This window comes from Ixodes scapularis, unplaced genomic scaffold, assembly GCF_016920785.2.
Source record: "Ixodes scapularis isolate PalLabHiFi unplaced genomic scaffold, ASM1692078v2 PGA_scaffold5__190_contigs__length_132052651, whole genome shotgun sequence".
Lineage (NCBI taxonomy): Eukaryota > Metazoa > Arthropoda > Arachnida > Ixodida > Ixodidae > Ixodes > Ixodes scapularis.
In genome coordinates, this window is record NW_024609880.1 from 117,248,545 (window position 1) to 117,267,222 (window position 18,678).

The following is an 18,678-nucleotide window of genomic DNA, read 5'->3' on the forward strand; positions in this document are numbered from 1 at the left end:
TTTTTAGGAAATGTAGCTTTTGGTGAAATGGTAAATGTGTGGACAACGTATGACGGCTTGAAGCTGAGCTAATTGGTTCATTTTAGGTCAACATAATGAAACTGGGAAACGCTTCGCCCGTGATGTCACATCCGTTCGTGACGTCGTGTCTTTCTCTCTACAACCCTCCCCCCCCCCCCTTTTTTTTCCCTCCAAACAAGCCTGACAAGCTTGACCCATAAATTCGCCCCTGAACCAGTGTCCTTCTCTCGTCCTTCTTCAGACGTAGACTCATCCCCGGTGTACGGCGTCCGCAAGCGTATGCCGGTCCTGAAGCGGCGACTCCGGTACCAGGACTCGAAGGACGAGAAGCGCAAAAGGTCCACGCGGCGCTTCAAGGACAGCACGCTGCGCAAGAAGTCGGCGTCGCTGAAGCCCTCCAGAAAGAAGATGCTGGAGTCTCCGGACAAAAAGTCCGTCTTCAGGGCCGTCCAGCAGCACCAGAAGCAGCACAGGAACGCGACGCAGAAGACAGAGTCCAAGGGGTCTGCGCAGTCGGCCAAGAAGTACAACATCATGAAGCGAAGCAGCGGCTCGGACGAAAAGGTCCTCGGGGAACTGCGGAGCATCTTCAGCGAGGACAGCAAGACGGGACAGAAGAAGACGGTGAAGAAGAGGGAGGACAGCTCGGTGGCTCTGAAAAGTGAGTGTACCAGGCAGGCAGCCATTGGGGTTTCGATGGTGCTGCCCGTTTCGCTTTTAAGTCCAATCACAGCCGAAACTACGAACCAATGGAGCCAACCTAGCGGCGCCAAAAGTACAACGTCACGGCAGATGTTTTCCGTGCGGGTTTGTGCTCACCGGCTTAGCCAATCACTATGAGTGATTGGTAATTAGTCGGCGATAGCAAAAGCACAAAGACAGTAAGCGCCATGACGAGGAAATCTTTGGCGCTGCTGCATTAGCTTGATTGAATAGTAACGTAGGCTACGGTCGAACACTTAAGCCCCGACCACGCTCTTGCGTTCGCTGTTGTTGCGATCTCTGCTATGAGAGAACGCACCTAGAGTGCCTTCATACACACGCGCGCTTTTGCTTGAGTGGTGACATCTCAGCCATTTTTCCGCCCATTCGTTTTTTCATGCATCTTGAAGTGCGCGCAATCCGGTGTCACTCAGCTCGAGCGCCTAGCTGTGGCTAATGCATACGCGCCATTTTACCGCCCAAGTCACGCACCGAGTGCGCGAGAGCGTCACGCACTGGCACATTCAGGGCAACAATGGATGTCTTCACCCTGAGACAGACAGACATGTAGGCACCCTAAACGCACCGGCACACTGGCGCCATCTACGAGGTGACTCTGGAACTACATTTCGACTGGAGCGAAGGTTTTGGCAGTATTGCGAGATCAAATGTACGTATTATCTATGAGAAATGATCATTTATAACATTGTCAAAAGTTTTTGAGCCAAAAAAAAAAGATAAAGAGCGATGCGTGAAAAAGACAGGAAATGTACGAAACTGCCAAGTGTTCCTCGACTACCCGATGATAGATGGCGCCAATGTGTTCTCTCGTCGCAACTCCGATTCTAAGGAAGCGTTAAGGAAAGCAATGAGTAGCAGTATCATGAAGATAACTGCCCCGGAACAGTTGAGGCTAAGCAGAATTAGTTTAATATACAAGGAAAAGGGGGACATAGCTGACATACGTAACTCTCGTCTTATACTAGTAACGTCAATAGTCAATGTCTGCGCGCTTGAGTCGAGCTTCACCGCTTTGCATCGGTGTGCTAGCAGAAGTGGAATGCGTGGGAAGCACCCATGGGTTGGCGCAGTAATGGCTCAGAAATTATGCTAGGCACAATTAAAGGTCGACCTCCTTCGGTCTTGATTGTAGGTTGACCACTGATTTTAAAAATCAGTAAAGGGAAAGAAAAAGGGAACAAAAAGAAACTGACGTATATTTCAATAAGCCGTCGGGGTAGTTCCAGCGCACCACTCGATAGAAAGGGCACCGGACCCTGACTCAGTTCTGGCTACAATGCCACTACCCCGCGGAAGGAAACCATATGTATCTCTATTATCCATATCCCATAATACCACGGGAAAGATCCTTATGATTAAAACTGTGAAAATTAAGTGGTTTTATCCACGGACGCTACAATTTTAGGTTGCTCCAGATAATTTAATTTATCTTATACAGGTATTACACACATAAAACAAACATAATATTGTTGGTTTTGTATGCCATATCGATTTAATATAATATAACTTTAATCAGAAAATTATTGATGACGAAAAGAAGATAACAATGGCATTCATGCCGCATGTGACAAACTATGGTACCATGGCCAAACGTGGAAATGAGCTGTGCGTTCTCCGTTCAGAAAAATGCGTATATCGTATGGTCCTTTCATATGGTTTAATGGGATATGGGTCGTATGGGTGCACATGTTGTATATTTGTTCTCTCAGTAGGGTAACTTTTGCACGACAAAGGGTGTCACTTTTTAACCTTAATTCCAACTCCACGTAATATTGGGAATTGGGGCGAAGGGGGATATTAGATAGTTTGGTAGGCTTATAAAACTTGGTGGAACGCACTTTTCATTGAGGGACGCGAAATATGTTAGTTTTTATGTATTTTTTTCATAAATAACATTGAAACATTGACAGGCTACTATAGCTATGAGTGTGAAAGGATGAGTGGAAGAAAAGCTTAATGTCGACAGAAATTCCTCACTCTGATTCATTTTACACTATTTTTCTTTTGATCGCAATTATGAAGGGAGTTTACTTGGCTTGGAGGTTTCTTTCTGAAAATAGAGTTGTGTGTCATGTACTTTTTATGATTATTTATATGTACTATAACTTTTGTACGTTGTGTGTGCGTTTACACAGCCGGAAGTTAGGCAGCCTCAATGGGCGTCTGGTGCCTCAGCTGTAGATGAGCAATTTAGCCAGTGCCCCACAACCGCTAGCCTGGGGTCTTTAACGTGCACGACGCAGTAGTGATATACGACCGCACGCCGGTACGATGCTCATCCAGATCGAAACGGGCAAGGGCAAGAATTGAGCCCAGGATCCCTGGGCTCTGCAGAGCGTGCTTTCGCCCCACGTGCTCCGAACTGGAGTGCGCTAGCCCACTCGGCGACCAATCCCCCTTTAAGGCTCGTTCGGACATTTGCAATGGTCGCGTTCGCATGCAACCGGAACGACCGTAATGACCAAATTACCGAAGCAACCGTAACTCATGGATTGCTTCGTCAAGCTACCCTTTGCATCGCTTTCCATGCTGTGTACTGCGACACTTGTCCCGGTGAAGGTCGTTTTGGTTGCATTCGAACGCTACCAACCTTAAAGGCTGTGAACCAGCCTTTAACTATAATTGCAAAAGGTAATAAATATTATCCTTTAATAGCAAATGTATACTCTCAATTATAAAATATTTATAAATTTAGTGATGCAATCATCGTCTAATTTTGAAGTAATGTGCTAGCTTCTCTTGGGATACGCTCCAAAAGGGTCAATGGCTGCTCCAAACCTACATTTCGTCTGCTACAAAACTTGATACAAAAAATCAAATGCCACTTCGATCATTGTAGAAGGCATTTGCGCTGTTTTGTTTTTTATCCGACCCCCCCCCCCCCCCCCCCCGGGCCTGGGGGAGGAGCCCTAGCTCTGAGAGGGGGGAATATAGAGGGACTTTCCATCCCTAGCCCTTCCCACTGGAGAAAGGAATCCCCTGGTTCGGAGTGGTTAGCCGATGGTCGAGGCGGCCTCGTCAAGGGGAAGGCTGACATAAGGAGTAGTGTCCCCACGAGGGGGGCGGGGGGAGGAAATGGCCCACTTTTCCGGTGCAGAATCGTGGGATATCAGAGATCACTGCTGCGGGCCCACTTGGTTCATGGTCGCATACGGTCTCGTCGAGCCCACTATGCAAGATGCTCATGGCCCCTGGGAGGGGGCGTGTGGAAATTGGGGTGTCGGGGTGTTTTTCCCAGCCGGTTCTTCCTGGGTCGTCCCTTTGGCAAGGCCTAGTTTTTTTTCTTGCTTCAGTTCCCAATTGGCTTTTTTGGGAAAATTACCACTCGATCCTTGGATTGTATTCGTTTACATCGAATTGGCTTTAAATCGGGTGTGCCTACACTGGCGGTACCGATTGAGCAAACTTTATTTTTTTAATATTTTCACAACGCCTCACACAGCTAATGGTCCTTTTCCACGGCACTTGACGTAGCACTACATGTCCGGACACCGCTGGGTATTGGACGCGCCGTCAAAGTCCCGCGAATATGAGAACAAGTGTGAGAGAGGGAGCCAATCAACGGCCGCGCCGCCCGTTATCGATCCCTTAGTGTGATGGCGTTACGGGGGAAAATAAGCAGACTTTGTGCGTATATATGGGGCGCTGCTAGAGGTACGCAAAGGAGGGAGGGGGTTGGGGGGGGGGGGGGGTCGTCGTGATCCCTTGAGGTAGTTGCGTGGTTGTGTCCATGGCTTTGCGACAGCTTGGTGAGGCAAGCTCGCGCCGTAGTCCCTTGGGTTCTGGGATGTGAGCGGGACGATTTTCTCTTAGGAAATGAATACGACGACGTTAAAATTACTGTCAACTTAGGAAACTCGAAAAGTGATCGACACCTGGCCCCCTGGTTTGTTCGCAATCGACCTTGTCCGCGCTTGTGATACCTTTTTCGTAGAACACTCATTAACTTTATTTAGATAACTTTATAGGCCCGCACACGACAGTAAATAAATAACCTTCTCATCCGTTCCAAACTTAATCACCCAGGCGCTTGACATTTTACGAAATCCCACCGCCCAGCTCCCAAGGCACGAACGGCGTGCAGAATATTCAAATTAGCTAACAAAATGGCTGCGTCGTTCAATGGTCCAGGGACCGTTTCTACTAGGAAACGCATGAGACTCGAGATTATTTTATCGATTGATTCTCGGATAACGCTACAACAAAGATATACATATAGAGATCGCTGTCTCTCGAAGAAGTAATCTCGGGGTGGAGCAAGGGTATCGATTTGTTGTCCCCTCAGGGGACAATCGTGATCGATTTGCCGCGTCTTAAATCTGCGCACTGCCTCTTAGCTCAGCGATCGATCGTGTGTGTTAAGGTAACGATGTCTGGAGCATGAATGGGACTCTGGAGCTTGACAGCTCAAGGCTAAAAAAAGGCACGCGTCATAGGGGTGGTGTATCTAAAAGCACCCCTTGATTAATTCTGGGAATTTGATCGGTTGTTTGGTTTTTGATACATTCTTGGTTTCAAGAGACCACGCCAACCAAGCATATTGCCTTTTATTATTTTTTTTATTTTTTAACAATCTACTTTTTTATTAACGGTGTGGTGGAAATAGAAATGGCAAGTCTAAATCCTGGGGAATAAATGTGTAAAATTTGCTTCTCTCACTTCTTTTAGGATTTTTTTTATTATTTTTTAATATATAATTTTCAGAGCAAGACTTCCCCGGTCAAGTTAAACAAACAAATTTAAAACTTTGTTTGTAGAGCCCAATATTTTATGGGTTTATTAATGAAACCTGATTTCTATCGGCAACAATTTTGATGTATACACTCTAAAAAAACCATGCGTCTAGTTTCCCGCACAACACTCGGAGAGCCAATCACCGCAGCTTACGGAGGCAGCTCAGGGGATGACGATGCCAAAACATATGTTTATACCAAAAAACACGGTCTGATTTGCCAGATTAAGCAAAGCAGGCGTGGCGTTTTGCGTTGCTCACTGGTTCCGATTCGTCAGCAGGTGAACGTCTGTCAAACGCCCATGCAACAAACAGAGCTCTCGTGTGGTGTGATTTTTTTTTCTAATATTTATATTTTTATTAGCACCACTATAATCTGGGATTCCATTTATTGAAACACACGTCTCACGACTGGTGTGATGCAGGGTAAAGTAAACCCCGTGACTCGGAGTTTCGAAGTCACGCACCACCTGTGACGGCGTAGTTTCGTACCTGAAGCCCTTGGAAAGGTCGAGTTTCAGCGTAAAGAAATAACCGTTTCAAAAGGAGAAGAAAAATAAAACTCCGAACACCAAAAATAATGTAGAAAGATTCTATCCAGGACAATCAGCGGCGTGTTTTCGAAAAAGCTTTTTCACGTTAACACAAAATTTATCTCGAAAATTAAAGCGTAGACACACAAATGCATTTGCCTCAGCAGAATAGCAACGAAGGTCAGGAGCCCTTTTCAAGCGAGGGTCACGTACGTCTGCTTCCGCTGGGGGCGTCACGTATATCGGACAAAGGGCGAAAACAGAACCTGCTTTTCAGTTTTGTTCATTTGTTTGATTTTACAGGAAGGTGCTACAGAGATAGATTATGCCCTCTAGAAAAAATCGGTGGTGGTTCGCGAATGAATAGTTCACTCTGCAGCCCCAGTTTTCTACAGTATCGCTCTGTCTTATTAATGCTTCAGATCACGGCAAAAAGATACGAAGTACAACACTCTGTCGTCAGTCTAAAGAGGAACGTAACAAATGGTAAGGCATTCTGGGAAACCAGCATCAAATTACAAACTAACGTGCCTATAACTCCGTCTACAAAAAGTCGCGCCATTCCCAAACTCCAATCTAAAATAATCCGCGCAGATACCAAATAAGCGCTTTGATTTCAATCACGCTCTTCAAATCACCCAGAGTTTGGCCGGCATTTTATCCTTCGCATTTGATTGACAGTGTTAAGCAATACAGAAGCTAATTGTTCAGATCTGCACGTAGACTCCGATGAAGGATGGCTTTCGAGTTTGTGTTCAAACAGAAAAGCGTCCTTTCCTGTCACCTGAATCGAGAAATCAAGCTCTCCATTATATCATAAACGATCATTCCAAAACACGTGTTTTGTCTTTGAGTAAGCACCTGAACAACACTTCTAATCGCAGGCAGCCAACGAGAGGCGGGGCATTGTCATTTATGTTCACGCTACTTGCTTCGTGATTGGATGTTTGCCGTTTTTCTTGGCTAAGGCCGCAATCCTAGTGGCCGCGAAGCGATAATGAGACGCTCCACACTCGCCGCACCCTAGGTTTCCTAAGCTGCCGCTCGGAGCTTCTCTCCAGCACGAAGCATCTAACCTGGCAATTCTACTTATAGATCTGACGTAAATCATCCCATGTCTTTTCTTATTATTATTATTATTATTGGCATATGTTCTTTGGTATTTTTGTTTTCTTTCAAAGATTGGTGTATTTCGGTGGTTTGCTTTTGAAAGGACGCTAAAAACGGTGATTATCGGTGAAAATATGTTGTGAAAAATTATGAGTTCAAGTTTAGGAGGAAGAGAGTTTCGATGAAAGCGCAGCCTTGTAGCTGGAACACAAATTTCCAAAAATCAATTGGGGGGGGGGGGGGGGGGGGGTTAACTTGTTTTGTGTTTTGGGGGGGGGGGGAGGTTCGGTTTTAACTTGTTTTGTGTTTTCAAGACCAGCAGATGTTATTGCATTAGCGTTCTTTTTATCTTTTTTTTCGATTTTGTATTTTTGTCTTTAACGGATGTTTATCGGTGTTCGTTTTGTTTTTTGCTTTTTTTGTCGGTTTTCTTTTTTGCTGAATCTGGAATATCTACGGCCTAATTATAGTCTCCTACTAGGTTCGAGAGGAATGAATTCGCAAGCGCTTAAAAACCGTCGGGCACGTTCGGCCTCAACCTTTTCACAGAACGTGCGGCAAGGCAGACGCAGCCTTCGGGGTGCATCAAGCGCGGTTTGTTAAACTAGGTCACAAGAACTATTGGATTACCCCGTAAACAACATGCACCTCTGACGTCATGCAGCAGCGGTGGCGCTGTTTCCCCAACGGTGCACGTACCCGTGCGCCTCATAAGTCTCTCACAGCGGGCTTCTGAGCACGCCCAGTGCGCACTGGCAGTTCGGGAAACCCGGGGAGTGTGACGAATCTCTTTTGCGGCGTATGAAACTGCTGAATACGTCCGTCGAATAACCAATCGCGAAGCAAGAAGCGTGAATGTGTTAAGTCACTCCCTGCGTTTCTTGAACTGCCGGTGACTATCGTGCGGACAAACGCGCGCATGTTTCTAAAGAGACGTTTCGTCTAAACATCGAGTAAAATGCTACAACTATATGGTCAGATACGAGTTGAATGCCCCAAGTTAGCACACCGCCACGTATACCAGCCACGGTATCGAGTCGCTGCACGTGGAGCAATCAGAGGCAGTAGACACGCACGAGTTAGGTGACGTCATTGCGACGTGCGCGTCGGTAGCCGACTATTTGCGCAAGATTTGCTAGCGGATATGAGAGGTTTGGGAGGAGCTTCTGACGCATTCTTAACAAAAACTTCGGGTTCGTATTTTATGCCCTTCACGCGAGTATACCGAAGCAAGTGTGACGCGAGTATATTCACAGGCTAAGCGAATAAGCTAAAGACTTCTTTGTTATGGTACAATAGACCTTGTTTTAAAGTGTGAAGCGTCGTCCGAAGGGCGAAAGGAATGTCGGGAACCGCCTGTACAGACCCGGTTATAGTACTTTGTAGTTTACGTAAAATACGCAGGCGAGTTGACGCGGGCAGTCGAGCAGCTGCGCTATCTTCTCTCTCTCTCTCACTCACTCGTTTCAGTGTCACGTACTAGATCCTGCGTTAACAAAGACGGCAGTACAGGAAGATCCCATAATTCACTGCGCGCTTCGTGCGCGGTTCTTCTGGGATTTTCGCAAACTATATAGAAGTATTTCAAGGATACAACACGATTTCTTCCAGTCCCTCATTCTCAGAGCTTGTTGACCTAGTTGTGGGGACAGTACTCAGAGTGACGACAGTCAAATGCGACTCATGGATTGGACACGAGCACTGCCCTAAGCCCGCTTCAGACGGGGCAATTTTTCCCAGCAACTTGACGTCGCAGCACCAGCAACACGAGCCGCCCGCTTTCACACGCAGCAACCGAATTGCTTCGACTTGCCACCATCAACGTTACTTTTTTTTGCACTATTTATACACACAGTTACACGTGATAAACGTGTTTTTATACTTTTAAATGGCGTTGAGAATACGAACACATGTTTTTAAACGGTTTACTTACAAAAAAAAAACACCAATTTCAAACCAGAAGCAAGTATTTAGTTGTCATCATCACCGGCACAGGGTATCACATGAAAATATGGCGTCCCTGGTTGGCCTGTTGCCGCTTCAAACGTCTTCAAATCTCTGTGAGTTTCTCGTTTGCCTGGAGCCGGGCCCGATCTCAGCAATTCATGTCAATCTAGGGAAAGCTAGAGAACAACCCGCCAACAACCCCAAAATTGCTGAGAAAGTTGCTCCGTCTGAAGCGGGCCTTATAGCACTTTGTTTCATTTGCACTCACTGGTTTAAGGAGCCTACAAAATGGTGCTCCTGTTGAATCGCTTGGGCGATGACAATAGCCGAACTCTTAAACCTTTTCCGAAATACACGTACCCTGTGCATTGCCACCCCGAACGCGGGGCTATGCCGATCTTTGGCGGCCTATAAACAATTGCAAACATGGCGCCTCACTGGCACCCCATGCCTACAAGCGCGTGCAGCGTGCGCGTGCTTGAAGGCATGGGGCACCAGTGAGGCGCCATGCTTGTAGGACTACGAGTTAAGGTAATAAATACTACTTCTTTCCTTTCTTTTTTTTCTGATATAGTGACGAGAAGAAAAAACAGTACTTAACGAAAGTAAGAAGACCGTTTCATGACCCGTTTAAGCTAACGGCCACTAGCCGGGCAGCCATTACCGCCAACGTGCATGACATTACAAGCCTGAATGCCCGGCTGTAATTCAGGACCCCAGTTACTGTGACGTTATTTATAGTTCGTTGAAGGTTTAGAATGGCGGGACAAGCTCCTCCCACAAAACACTCCACTCTTTCCACTCCAGCAAAGCGAACGCTGGAGAGGAGGTGGAGGGAGAGTAGGAAAGCACGGGAATGCCGGAGAGCACCAATCATGGCGATCAGAAAGCTTTGCGGGAGGGGCATGTCCTGCTGTTCTAAACCTGCAACAAACTAGGAGCTTAACAGAAGAAAGCCATTCTGTCTCGAAATAGCCGCATATATCTCCGCTGGAAAGAAGTAGGTTATTTGGCAGGTGCAGTGCGAGGGCTGACTAGGAATATTTAACGTGCATCACGTAGTACCCTAGAGATCTTATACGTTGGCCCTCGTTCTCAGCCACGTATAGTTAACACACCCGGTATCCGGTGCGAAAAAAAAAAAAAGGGAAACCATTACATCCTGGAACGAGTACGAAAATATAGAAGAGGCAAAAGAAGAATGACTAACTGTTACGGTGCAAACGTGAACACATTCAAGTGGCGTTGCCAGAGCAGATGGAACTTTTATTTTCTACCAGAAGAAATGACGACGGCCCCGTAGAAAGGGTGTATGATAATATCAGAACGGGAACAATTGGACTTTCTGGTTTTAACGTAAAATAGCGTTATGAGCCTCCTTGAAAGTGTAACGTACGCAGGTACGTTCATTTTCTAAATAATTAGCGAGACTTAACGTCACGTCTCCACGTGAACTATCGTGACACAGACCACGTGACCTATAGTGACACTAACCACACCACGATCGTACGCATCCTGCTTCGACGATTTTGTTATGTATCACCAAAAGGCTGCGCTACGCTTGTGTTATGACCACTTTCGGGAACAGAATGAAGGCCAAACAAAAGGTCACTGACAGCCTAAAAAACGCAGGGCGCGGTTTTTATGTTCATGCTTTGTGACTCCTTCTTCGGTATCGACTAATGCTGAAATCCGATTTGTTGTGGAGCAGTAATAGGCTCGGGATTCTTCCCTTTTTTCTTTTGCTGACAATAACTATAATCTGCTGAAAAAGAAGGGGCAAATTTAAGAATATTCCTCGCCTAACACTCACTCTTACTCTTTCTTAGTCTCTCTCCCCCTCTGCAACAGTGAAAACAATACCGTGGTGTGAGCTGGCTTAGCTTTTCCATGTGATGTATCACAAACATGACGGGGAGCTGCACAAACATACGGGTGTCTCTGCGCCAAGACCTTTTCTACGAGGTTGCGGTGTGCTTTTCCAGCGTATCGCGGAACGTTGATGGTGCCGGCTCTTGTCCTTGACTGTCACCAGGCGGCGACGGGGGCTCCGACTCATCGAAGGCCGAGAGCGACGAGGACAAGTTCAAGAAGTGGCTGCTGGACGAGTACTACCGCACGATGGCGCTGTCGTTCGCCAGCATGCGCAAGAAGCGCATGGCCATCCACCAGGACACCCTGGACCTGCGCAAGATGAAGAGGGACGAGCAGCAAGCCGACGACCAGTTCCAGGTGGCGTCAGCTTTCCGTTCTCGTTCTTTTTTGTGCGGAACAAGGACCTCTTCGTGTACGACTGCTCGGGGCTAAAGTCCCTCTATAGAACAATGCGCACTGCGTTCACAAACAGGTCCGCGTTGGCCCACACCAGGCGGGGGCACTGCGCATGCGCAGGAAACAGATTCGCGTGAGGTGAAACGTATATGCGCATGCGCCGTGCTGACAACAGCACCACCGCAGCGGCATGACTTCAGAGTCGCATGTTTCTATATGCGAAGAAGTAACGACATTCTCTGAAGAGCGCCGCTTGCTACCCTGGGGTGATCATGGCTGGGTGGGTGCGGGCAACCAAAAAATTGAGATAAAATAGTGTGCGTGACGGAGGAGGAGGGATGGTGTATACCTATGCTAAATACTTCACTAGGAGAATACAGCTTACTCCGTTTATTTGCGTTAGACAGCGCTCCTACAGCACCAAGCCCTGCCCTATCGGCTTGGACAGATCATGTCCGAGAGAACGCATCCCCATCGCGCTGTCCAGGTTGTTGCACTTTATCGCTGCGCTGAGGGAGAGGACTGCCGCCGACGCCCCGAGGTACAGAATTCGCTAAGACAGTAAAAAAGGATGTTTCCGCTGTCTTGAAGGCCTTCCATAATGATGTATGGCGGCAGACACCCTCCCAAATTCAGTTGGGAAAAACCTGAGGCTGCGCGCGTCAACAGCTCTAACTACGCCAAAGCTGTTGGCTCTAAAGCCGTTGGATGTACGCGGAGTAAGGAGATGTATTGCCATGTAAAATATTTTATAAAATAGTGTGCGGAGGCAGAGGGAGAGAAAATACCTATATGCCTTTATGCGGCAGCAGAAGCTACGAGCCGATGGTCTCAATCAAGAAGCGCCAGAAGGAAAACGTCACGGCTCTCGACATCTTTTTTTTTGGGTGTGTTCTTCGCGTCCAATTCCATCATATTCAGAAAGTGCGCCGTAACTTTATTTTGTCTCAAACTTTTTTCTTTTCACGAACGTGCGAATTGCCCATCTTCCTGGACGTGACATTCGATAGAAATGACAAAGAAAGACGCAGCGAAGCTGGTGAACTCTCAACATTGTAGAAGTTCGAGTCCGGATTTTCGCGATGTCGATATTCCAGCCTGAGCGGTGCATGGCGTGGCCAAACCCCGCTTCGGCGGTGCAATCATTTTACCGCTATCAGTCTGTTTCCTTCGAAACACTGGGGTTAATACCAAGTTCTCGTATCTTTCTTTCACGGCACGCCAACCTCGCATTCTGGTCGTTTTCATTTCCTGCCCGCAATTTTTCCCGATCCCTCGAATCCCGGCTCTCACATTCCGCGGATCGAATATCCTCGTTAATAAAACACAAGTACCTCGAAAACCAGAACAAAGGTAGAGAAATAGACGCAGAAGCGGAAGCTTCTATAGTGGTCGTCATGGTCTTTTCCGCTGTCTGTGTTTTATTTGGTTTATCCGACTATACTCATCCGATTATTCGGGTATCGAATTCCCCATTTTTATTAGAGAGGAGATTAGACTACAGGGGGCGCTCTGTTCAGCTTTGTGTGAGAACCGCTTATACTGTGAGGGTACGGTGTTCTTTCGAAGATACCGGGAGTCTAGCAACCACGATAGGGAGTTCGGCAACCGGGAAGTGGTATGTTCTCTCAACAATTTTAGGTTGTTGACGCATTATAAGCCGTGACTCTCCTGGGCACCTTATTATCACTCCGAAATCAACTACTGCTGCTTGGCTGATAAGAAAGCCGAACAACAAATCGAAAAGAAGCGTGCCACAAGCTCTGCCCGTCGGCAAGACTATTTCAACATAAACGGCTCTGCTGTCTGTGGGTACAGCTTGTCTTTTCTTCTCGATAAAAGTAATCATTTTAAGAAGAATTACTAAACGTCGCTTCCGATTGTGTGGGCCCCAGCGCGTCGCCCCAAGCAGTTATTCGTAAGTAAACAAGTAATGTGCGTTTCGTTGTATCTACAGCCGAAGAGAACCCGCCCAGGGGCAGGACTGTCCAATCTCTTCTAGAGTGCCTTCATTGTCTATCGCACATACCCGCCTACACAAACAACACCTCAATATCTTTCTGCAATCTTTCACCGCAATCTGACACTCAATCCTTGTCTCACGCTCGCGCTGCCAAACCCTGCGTGCCAAAAGCAAAATATCCTTTACTCTTTCGCTACAATTTTCGATCGAGATCGAGATGTGAACCTGCCGGCGCCTGTACACTTTACCCGCGCACGAGCACTTCGCCTTCTACGGTTATCTTCCAACCTGTCAACCCGGATTTTCTCCCGATCCTTTATTCCAGGAACGCGTTTTTGATGTTTGCGGGAATCTTTTTACGGCTTGACACCAATGTGGAAGTTTTCTGCCTCCGGCGTTACGACGTGCGCCTGAATCTTTGTTGGGCTTTGAGTCGCCGCGAGCGAGGCGCCGTGAAGCTCTTGCGTTGTTTCCGTTTGGTTTCCGGAGGACCCTTACGTAGATGACTTTGCCAGCTCCCTCGCCTCCTCCATCGCCATTATTCTTAAGCCTCTCCACGTGACCGACATTTTTTTTGTTCGGGTGCCTCGGGAATTGTTCTATTTACAATACGTCGCCGAGAGCTTTTCTGGTCGGTCTTCCGGTTTTCGTTGTAAGAAACTCTAAGAACAAAAAAAAAGCAACAAAAACAACAAAAAAAAAAAAGAGACGGAGGTGAATAATTTAACAAAAAAGGTTCCCTGGACGGAACGTGTCAAGAAAATTCTTGAAGCGTGCGGCGGGGAGCATTAGGCGAGGCCCGGAACAGTGAGAAGAATAATGGTCAGTGATAGGACGCTTGCAATTTTGACTCTGAGACCTTGCTCGGCTGGTTGCAGATCATTGAACCGCGAAAAATATATTGCAGTTATTTAATGGACGTGGCGCGTTGCTTATATGTCGGTGTTTTGTTTTGACTAGCGGACAATTTAGAAATTTTGCGGTCCCATAGACTTTCGTAGGGTCTGTCAAAGTCCCGCGCGTTCACTCTCACAGAATACAGAGACAAATGTTTCATTTCATTTCATTTAATATACCCTTATAGCGCCCGGTAGGGGCTTTACAATTGCAAAGGCAATTGGGGAACTAAATCTAATGGACTCTTTTACTGTTACGATGTCGTCGGGGAGGGAATTCCAGTCCGATAAAGATAACTATCACGGAGAAAATTTGAAGGTGTTAGTTCTAGGAGTGGTGATACATCATAAAAAGAGAGTGAGCAAAACATTATCTCATTTAATGAGATAAGTTTTCTTCCGACACATATAGGAGTGCAAGTTGTTTCCATAGGCTTTTGGCATCTGGCCAGCTCTGCTGCCATATACAATGCCATATTTCCTAAACCCCGCCTTATCATTTTTTCCTACCTCTTAGTTTTGTTCTGTTGTTACTCGTTCCCGCGGAATAAATCGTCCCGTGTCAAATAATTCACGCGACGTTTTGCGGTGTAACGAGCCTAGTTAATTTCGCTGAAGCCGCTGAAGAAGTTAGACATTGCCAGGAAGACGTGGAATCAACAATTCCAACACGAAAATGAGCACGGGGACTCATACCGACACCAACAACATCGCCTTCCAATTGTTTTTTCATAAGCGACGGCGAGCTTGTTGCCCCCATTCCATCGCGTATGCACGGTGCCGGTGGCGTCTGCTAGGGGCGCTCCGGTTTATTTGCAATCATGAGTTGGTCTATACGCAGCCTTTGCGTTCTGTCGCAGGCGGTGGAAGAGAAGCTGCGTGGCATCGAGGACGCCATGATCGGCGAAGCCCTTGAACTGGTGCGCGACGGCGCCGGCGACGAGTCCGACCTGCGAGCCATCAACGCCGGCGTAGCGTCTCGGCTGGACGCCGCCTACGACCTGGAGAGCGTGCGACAGTCCCTGGGCCACCTGGAGGCCACGCTGGACACCATGCGACGCAGGGAAGACGGCGATGACGCCGGACAGCCGGAGGACGTGGACGACGGACCACAGGGATCCTGGGCGCAGCTCGTGGACAAAGGTGAAGACCATTCCGAAAGTCGCTTCCTCCACGCTGCCACTTTTGTTCATCTAAGGATGGACAAGGCTCACTGTAAAGCGGCAGACGCGTCCATCTAGGCGTCATGTTGCCATCGTTCTGTGACGCTGCAAGATGCGCTGGCGGCGACACTGGCGGAGTCGCCCACTGCCTCGTAACTCACCTTTTTTTTTTTTGCCTGTTCTTAACTTTACCGCCATGCATTCATCCCTTTCTTCTGCTTCACATGTCGGCCGTCAGGCCGCGTCACTTTTTGCCGCAGTTTTGGATATAGGTTGTGGCGACGGTAGGTGACCGCTTCTCTCCTTGGCGTCTTTCCCGCTTGGTGGCGTCACCTCCCTATTGCAAATAGCCGTCGGCCTGCATCTATTCGCTTTAAGAGTCCTAAAAACTCAACGTTACGATAATGCACTGTTCGTTTTCGTAATAAAAACGTGAACAATATTGCAACACCTAACTGTATCTGTGAATGTTTAGAATAAAAAATAAGAAAGTCTTACGCGATTTGTGATCACATTTTATTATGTAGACAGGCTACACCTGATCATTATGTTTGATCCTTGTAGGGCGCTTAGGGCACGCTAATTGAGATATCACCCATAAGAGGACAAACTCAAAAAAACCTTTTTAATGCCGCAAAGGCTCCCGTCATTTCATTTCACTTCGTAAATGTTGTTTCTTGCAGTCATAGCTATTTTACTATTTCCGCCCAATTCAGACATCTGTGCTTGCCATTTTGTTATGTTATTCATGTATTGTAAAACGCGTTTCGTTCCAGAGGCTCACTCATTGATCCCACCTAAGAAACGCCAGGAGGAAGAAGTTTTAACAGAACCAGGTAAAGTTGGAAGTTCCTTTTTGTATGTAGCAGTATTTCCGGGCCAAGAGGGCTGAGGTTTTTGGAAGGTAGGAACGCAGAGTCCCTGTCTATATGATTTAATTAAAGTTTCATCAAGGTCGACTTGCCTAAATTAGGGACAACGCAGTTACATATTTCTGTATCGTAGAATTCTGGAGTTGACTGAGCGATTTATTTAAGTTATGTGTACAAAAATGTGTTTGTTTGCCATGTTTTGTGAAACATTGCTAATTTTTCAAATCCAGATGTTTTGGCACCTGATTAATCTAGTCCTAATCAATGTTTGGTCCGAATATTCGAAGATTGTTGTCCCTCAGCAGGGCCTTTTTTTTTCTTCTTCATGTGAATCCTATTATATATATATATATATATATATATATATATATATATATATATATATATATATATATATATAATAGGATTCACATTATATATATATATATATATATATATATATATATATATATATATATATATATATATATATATATATATATATATATATATATATATATATATAGACGTTTCGGCCTGAGCCAGACCTGGCTCAGGCCGAAACGTCGACCAACTTTACCAATAATATGTTTTAAAAACTCCAACAACCGTCTCAGGTGCGTTTTCTTCCATATATACTTTTCGTCATCCTGCGCTTCGTTTTTTTTTTTTTTTCTCTCTCTCTCTCTCTCTCTCTCTATCTATATATATATATATACACGGCACAAATTGCACTTGAGACGGTTGTTGGAGTTTTTAAAAGATATTATTCGTAAAGTTCGTCGACGTTTCGGACAGACCTTTTTTGAGACCGGTTACATTTGACGAAGTATTGACACACCTTGGTTACATGACCTTGCGTGTCAATATTTCCCATCAACGTTCCAAGGTGCGTCAGTATTTTGTCAAATGTAACCAGTCTCGAAAAAGGTCTGTCTCAGGCCGAAACGCAGACGAACTTTACGAATAATGTGTTTTAAAGACTCCAACAACCGTCTCAAGTGCGTTTTCTGCTGTATATACTTTTCGTCATCCTGGGCTACGTTCTCTCTCTCTCTCTCTATATATATATATATCTATATATATATATATATAGAAAGAGAGAGAGAGAGAGAACGTAGCCCAGGATGACGAAAAGTATATACAGCAGAAAACGCCCTTCGGCCTCCCGGCACCATGCCCGTTATATGGGTGATTACATCTCAACTCAGGCACGGATTTAGGGTCGAATTTTTAATTTTGACGAAAAAAATATATGTTTTGGGGAAATTCCTATAATAAAAGAAGACGCAAACGGTTATTTCGTCGGATTTTTTGTTCTCAAGTTATGGACCGTTGAAGCGGTCAAGGTGGAAATTGATGTTTTTCCAGCCTATCGGAGGTGCCATATTTCACTCCATCCCTTTTCCCTACTCTTTACGCTACATCAATATAACTTTTTGGGAACACTCTAGACATAGGCTTTTTCATGCTAATTAAGCGTCTAGGTCATAACATTCTTAATGATTTTTTTTTTTATTTGTCAAACCGCCTCTCTGTGACGATATTTGACGACGTTCAGCAAGCTGTGCTGTGTGACCTAATCAACATATTTTCATGATCTTTATATCACCGTAAAGCACCAATTATGTTCTTTCTTTTGAATATAATTTCAATATTTTGCCGCAAGTATATAATGCGCTACATGTGCCTGAAAAACGAATATTTCGAAACACTAGCAAGTTTGAAGTCGATTTTCTAAAAAACCCCGCTTTTTATTTTTGTCATTTTTTATTCACAGTTAGTTAATATAATAGTCTATCAGGAACTACCAACAGAAATTGTAATATATTGTTTGTATGGCCGCTATTAAGCCTCGAATCTCGTGCTATGAGCGTTTTGAACGGGACTTCGCACAGGCGCTTTGCTGAGCAGAATTTTGGCCAATGTAAAATTTTCTATTTAATTTTAGTGCTTACCACAATATCTGAGCGTAAAAGCAAGTGAAGTAACAATATTTATCCTTGCAGTATTTATTTGCTTGGCACTGGGGTGATTTGAAAGGTGTGTGAGCTTCGCCTTATGTATTGACGGAGAAGTACGTAACATCTAAACTCACGGACAAACTAAGTTACGAGCGAAAAGTCTAAGTAACCTGGCATGAATCACTGCAAATAGAAATGAAACCTAAACACATGACTAACGCGTTTGAAGCCTTACACGCCACGAAATGCTCGTCCTTACACGCCACGAAATGCTCGTTATTTTACGTTTTGTGCACAAAATAGACCGTACTTCCTAAGCGCCAGATACTAAATCGCACATATGTATATGCACTGCATATCTGTTTGACATAAGAAAATATGACAATTACGTATAAAGTTCGGAATTTTAAACTCAAGATGCGACACGTAACCAGAGAAGGGAAGTAATATTTCATGTTTTAGCCTAAACATGTTCATTTCATAAAATATATCAAAAAGTGTTGA

At 45.6% G+C, this 18,678-nt stretch overlaps 1 protein-coding gene across 1 annotated transcript in view; it reads left to right on the forward strand.

The window, feature by feature from the left end:
* Positions 1-18,678, forward strand: part of LOC8024520 — a 149,341-nt gene that overhangs the window by 71,903 nt on the left and 58,760 nt on the right. Inside the window, exons 3-6 of the mRNA XM_029972367.3 lie at positions 263-682; positions 11,102-11,298; positions 15,057-15,339; positions 16,136-16,195. Coding sequence (XP_029828227.2) covers positions 263-682; positions 11,102-11,298; positions 15,057-15,339; positions 16,136-16,195 — 960 coding nt within the window. The remainder of the gene's footprint in view (positions 1-262; positions 683-11,101; positions 11,299-15,056; positions 15,340-16,135; positions 16,196-18,678) is intronic.